Below are 6,000 nucleotides of genomic sequence, written 5' to 3' on the forward strand. Positions count from 1 at the left end.
TAAATCCAATCCTCTAAAATTACAACAAAAAAATCATGCAAGAGACTCAATATAATTGATCTAGTCATTTCGCAATTTGCATCAGGAAAAAGAGCACTCATGGAGAACCTCACCTTCCAGCAAAGTCCTGCTGCTCCATTTGATTCATTATTCACTTCTGCGAGGTTACCAAACTTGGCTACAATTTCATGTTTGTGGGCATTCTGTGCTACTTGCAATGGCTGACTTTCTATTCTGCATCAGTTACAAAGAGGAAGTGGGGGTGTGAAAAAAGAAATTGACTACACCATATAAATGAAAAGTGTTTGCCTTTGGAACTACATCACAATTTGATGTTTTCTTCAAGTATATTACAAGCCTTGCAGGGGACCAAAATAAATAATAAATAAATGGGGTGGGGGTGGGGTGTTTCAATGCAGAGAAATGGGTAGGCTTTTAAAACTGGTGGCAGAAAAATGGATTCACATGTTTAATAGCACAACTAATATTTGTCAGGCTGCGTCACAGGTTAACATACAAGCTTCTGGAGTTTCACTCCCAAAATATGAGCAAAAATAATGGATCTGACAGTAACCAAACTTGTACCAAAGCTCAAGTTCTGCATTACCAATAATAAAAGAGAATACCTCTATTCTTCTATTGTTACCTTAAGGGCCAGATCCTCAGCTGCGATAATTGGAATAGCTATACAGAAATCAATGAAGTCATGCTGATTTACACCAACTGAGAATCTGGCCCTTTGTGTTTGCAGTTCACACACACACACAAATTGAGATAGCTGAGCATTACCATTTCTTCTTTATGCTAAACTTTTGCATAATTTAAGTAACACTTACAAGTAATGGACCAAGTCCCAAGGTGAGTTTTTATTCAGTCCTTACACAGACCAACAACGACTCTACTTCACCGTTTAAGAACAGACATGCTTTGGGGCAGTGCAAAGCAGATCCACCCCAAAGGGAGCACTTTGAGGCATTCAGGGAGACAGAAGGCCTCCTGCAGCAATCTGATGACACAGGAGGAGTGCACACACTGCTACACTATGCTACCTCATGGGATACAATATATCTTCCTCACACCAGCAGCCAGCTTTGCTGGCCATGCATGAGGATGAGATCAGCACAAAGTAATGAGGGAGCGATCCCTGTCATTGTGAGCATGCAATTCTGCCCACCCTTTTTGTGGGCTACACAGACATGGGAAGCTTGTTAGTCCCTCCCCCTTCCCATGCACCTGCATAATGGCCAGGCTGTATTTGACCTTGAATTCAAACCTCAGAATTTGTTCTAATACATTCAAATGGCTGAATAACCTATACAACATACAGTAGAACCTCAGAGTTATGAATACCACAGTTATGAACTGACAGTCAACCCCACACCTCATTTAGAACTGGAAGTATGCAATCATTCAGCAGCAGAGACCATAAATAAATAAATAAACTAACAAACAAATAAATAAAAGAAAATACAGGATGGTACTGTGTTAAATGTAAACTACTAAAAAATAAAAGGAACGTTTAAAAATTTGACAAGGTAAGGAAACTTTCTGTGCTTTATTTAAATTAAGATGGTTAAAAGCAGCATTTTTCTTCTGCATAGTAAAGTTTCAAAGCTGTTTTAAGTTAATGTTCAGATGTTAACTTTTGAAAGAACAACCATAAGGTTTTGTTCAGAGTTACAGACATTTCAGAGTTACAAATAACCTCAATTCCTGAGGTGTTCATAACTCTGAGGTTCTACCATAATGTTATTTTAATATTAATGTTATTTTAATGCAATGGTCAGGGTACAACAAGAATCCCTATAAACAAACCTTCCCTAGGTTTTCCTTGACTATTGACATTTTCTGACTTAATCCTAGGTCTCTTTCTGTGCAAGACTTAATCCTGAGATCCTCATTCATTTTGATGAACTGTGTGCTGAGTAATAGAATGAAAAGATTCCATATTTATAAAATTACACTCACCATTTAATAACAGGTGTTTTTTCAGAGATGATGCAACTGCAGCTAGCACTCTAGTCATGTGCACACAGACCAAGTACCTGTTGTCTCCTACAAACTTTTCCTTCCTGCAACTTCTGCTCCTCCTTCCCAGTTCCACACAGCTTACTACAACTCAGTTGCTATTTAGGGGACTTCCTATACACAATTTTGTACTGGTTGGAAACCAGTAAAGTTACAGCAGTACAACCCCTAGTGTGGACATAGTTAAACTGACATAAAGGTGCTTATGCCCGTATAACTTATTCCTGTCAATGTAGGGCAAATACTTAAATTGGTACAAAAACTGTGTAGACCATTAGTCCAGTGGTTTTAGTGGGAGGTCTGCCTGAGTAAGGACTAATCCTGCAACCTTACTTTCTCAAATAAGTAGTCCCATTGAAGTTGATGGGAATAGGACAGCAAAAATAAGGCTACACAATGGGAGGGTTACAGAATCCAGACCTAAGAGCAGACTTCAGGACTTGACTTTGCAGTTTTATCCTTTAATGGCTGACAGGTCAACCTTAGCGTAATTTCCCAAAATGGAAAGAAGGCAAGGTGGATCTTAAATTTCACTAGCTAATTCCAGCAACCACAGCATCTGAGAAGGTCTTTTTTTGGGGAGAAAAGTTGTCTGTTTGGAACTTTGTACTTATTTAGTTGTTCATGATGAAAATTATTTCACTTAATTTGGTTAGAACTACATTGACACAGGGGTTCATTAGGACACCCATTTGCTAGCAATTCAATTTAAAATTAAACACACTTTGTTGTGGATTTTATTACTTTTAAACTACTGTATCTAGTGCTTTTATTAGCTGCTAATACACAATTATGAAGGCAAACAGTTTTCATTACTGAACATCAAACATTTAAATAACCACATTTGCTCTCTTTTCCGGCTGCAACATTTTTCCTCTTGTTCCTCTCATATAGCTGGATATTATAGCCAAGTGAATAATTTACTCAGTGAATTGAGTCCTCTTTTCTGCTCATGGGCTATCATTCCCGGACAACAAGTTTCCTCAATTTTTTTGTTAGTTCAGTTTCCTCCATGATTTTTATGCAAGTTATTTGTTTAAAATATTATTGATTGATAAACAATTTTGCTGCAATTATTCCATTCTATAACTGCATGAGAGTAATTCATAACCAGGAAGGAGGCTGTCAGAAGCCACCAGGGCTTTGAATCTGTCAGACAGAGGTAGCAACTAAGCAAGCTTAGGGAGGTTTTAGAAAAAAATTCAAGCTAGGCCCAGATCAATCTTTTGTCAATTTCACACAAAGTAGCTGTGTCTGTATACTCAGTCCTACTTGCACAGGGTGCCTAAGACCATTGTCTGGCTCTGTTAACTGACACTGTACCCAGGGCCGACTCTACAGTTTTCGTCGCCCCAAGCAGCGCGCTGAATTGCCGCCAGGGACAGCGGGGGCAGTCCGTGTGCCCCAGGGCGGCTCACGCGTTTCCGCGGCTACAGCAATTCAGAGGCAGCTTCTGTGTTTAGCTGAAGCCACCCCGGACAGCTAAACATAGAAGCTGCTGCAGAATTGCCGCCACCGCAGAAACGCATGAGCCACCCTGGGGCACACGGACTGCCCCCGCTGTCCTGGTGGCAATTCGGTGCGCTGCTTGGAGGCAAAACAACAGGAACTGCCGCCTCTTGCAGATTGCTGCCCGAAGCACCAGCCTGGAATGCTGGTGCCTGGAGCCGGCCCTGAGTGTACCAGTAATCAGGAAAGCATTATCTGGGAACCCTGTGCCCTGTTTGTATCAGTTAGGCACTATGAATATGACTGGTCTTTGCAGAAGCACAGTGAGGCCTGGAAGGCTCCTCATATCCTCTGCCATTTTGCACCTGCATAAATACCAGTCTCAGTGTAACCCTAGGTAAAAAGTAGATTCAATTGTAACCACCCATACAATAACATCAGTATTATGCTCTTTGGACGGTAGGATTCTAAGGCTAGAGTGAAACGCGTTATTTCAGTATTCTAGGGATTTCTTGGGGGAGGGAGAGGGTGAGGGAGAAGAAGTGGAAGCAATAATGCCCATTTCAAACAGGTTCAGATACCAAAGAGAAGTGGAGGAATTTGAGGTGAACTTTAAATTCCAGAATAAAACTATGATACAGGATGGTTTTGTGACTAAAGCATAGGATTGGAATCCAGGTACTATGGCCATCTCTTTCACAGACTTTGTATGATCTTTGCAGCATTCTTAAATCAAAAGCTTCAGAAGTGAACTCTGATTAGGAACACCTCCATTTTTGGCTGTCCACTGGAGACCCCCATATCCTAATTTTCAGAAGTGCCATAGTTCCAGTCGACATCAACATCAACAGGCACCTGGTATCCCTGAAAATCAGGCCCAGCATGCATAACTGAAATCTGGGGCACCACAAATCAAAGGCCACTTTTGAATATATGAGCCTTAATTTATTTTTACCTCAGTTTTCCCATTTGTAAACTAGAAATAATCCTACTTCCCTACTTGTGAAGGCCAACTCATTAGTGTCTGTAAAGCACTAGGAGAGTCTGGGATGGAAGGTGCTATAAAGGTGCAAGGTGTTGTTATGCCACATACCTCTGAAAGGGATAGAATCTGGTGTGCAACATCTGTTTGTTGTGATGAAGAACTTCCTTTTTAACTTTTAAGTCCTACATGGAAGAAAGGGTTTAAAAAATTATCTTCTCAAAGGACATGTGAGAAAGCACATGGAAGTAAAAAGCTGAATTTATGTACATTTCCAGCAGTTTATTTGGATATTTCAAAGTCCACTAGGAGATTCAGCCACACAACTCTCATGATTTCCAATGGGAGTTCTGTGGTTAAATAATCAGCTTTGAAAAACTCTACCTATGCATTTTATACCTGTACATAAAACACGGCACTAAACTCCTTATTTTTACTATATATATATTTTCTACTCAGGTCCTCATGTTTGTCACAGACCACTGAAGATCCCACCACTCTCCTCTGCTTTAAATCCACTTCAGGTCTTTAGGCCTCCCTGTATCAATGTAGCAGTGTTTAAATGTTCCGCAAGAGAGATTAGCATTTCTGTGTCTTGTTGCAATGTGTGGGAAGCTTATTTACATGGGCACTCATTTCTCTAAACAGTTTGGCAACTCCCCAGAACTGAGGTGGAAAGCTTGGAGTCATTTTGCCCTTATGCAGCAGGCTAGAAAAGTCACTCTGCCATGAGAGCTGAAATTGAAAAAAAAATGAAAACAATACTGTTGCTAAAGGTTTTAATATTATAAGAGCAAAAATATTCTCTCCAGTCTGAAGCTTTAAGTTCTCTATTGCATATTCTCCGCTTCTTTCTTACAGATATCTTCTGCTGGTGTCTATGAAATCGATGGAAACTCTGTGTGCACCACTGCCAGTACACAAGGAGGCTATTCAATATACAGCAATGGCTACTCTACCAGCTACAGTAGGCTGAACAAGGCCTACTTTCCTCATCAAGCCCCCAAGCGGATAGCATTATATGAAAAAATATATCAAAGACTCTGTGCTAATGATCCTATTCAGAAAGTCTCTGTGGGTATGTCTACACTACGGGATTATTCTGATTTTACATAAACCGGTTTTGTAAAACAGATTGTATAAAGTCGAGTGCACGCGGCCACACTAAGCACATTAATTTGGTCCTGTGCGTCCATGCACCGAGGCTAGCGTCGATTTCTGGAGTGTTGCACTGTGGGTAGCTATCCCGTAGCTATCCCATAGTTCCCACAGTCTCCCCGCCCATTGGAATTCTGGGTTGAGATCCCAATGCATGATTGTGCAAAAACAGTGTCGCAGGTGATTCTGAGTAAATGTTGTCACTCAATCCTTCCTTCGTGAAAGCAATGGCAGACAATCATTTTGTGCCCTTTTTCCCCTGGATTGCCCTAGCAGACGCCATAGCATGACAACCACTGAGCCTGTTTTGCCTTTTGTCACTGTCACCGTATCATGCGGAGTGTTCTTGTTACCCTTGGCCAGTGCATCCGAAGTTCAGATGG

General features: G+C 40.9%; 1 protein-coding gene across 1 annotated transcript in view; it reads right to left on the minus strand.

The window, feature by feature from the left end:
• LOC116816208 (uncharacterized) overlaps window positions 1-6,000 on the minus strand; it is a gene marked incomplete at its 5' end in the record, with an annotated part of 265,924 nt that overhangs the window by 211,961 nt on the left and 47,963 nt on the right. The window contains 3 exons of the mRNA XM_075062012.1: window positions 114-234; window positions 4,571-4,644; window positions 5,084-5,194. Of these exons, the coding sequence (XP_074918113.1) occupies window positions 114-234; window positions 4,571-4,644; window positions 5,084-5,194 (306 nt within the window). The remainder of the gene's footprint in view (window positions 1-113; window positions 235-4,570; window positions 4,645-5,083; window positions 5,195-6,000) is intronic.

Source organism: Chelonoidis abingdonii, chromosome 2 (assembly GCF_003597395.2).
Source record: "Chelonoidis abingdonii isolate Lonesome George chromosome 2, CheloAbing_2.0, whole genome shotgun sequence".
Classification (NCBI taxonomy): Eukaryota; Metazoa; Chordata; order Testudines; family Testudinidae; genus Chelonoidis; species Chelonoidis abingdonii.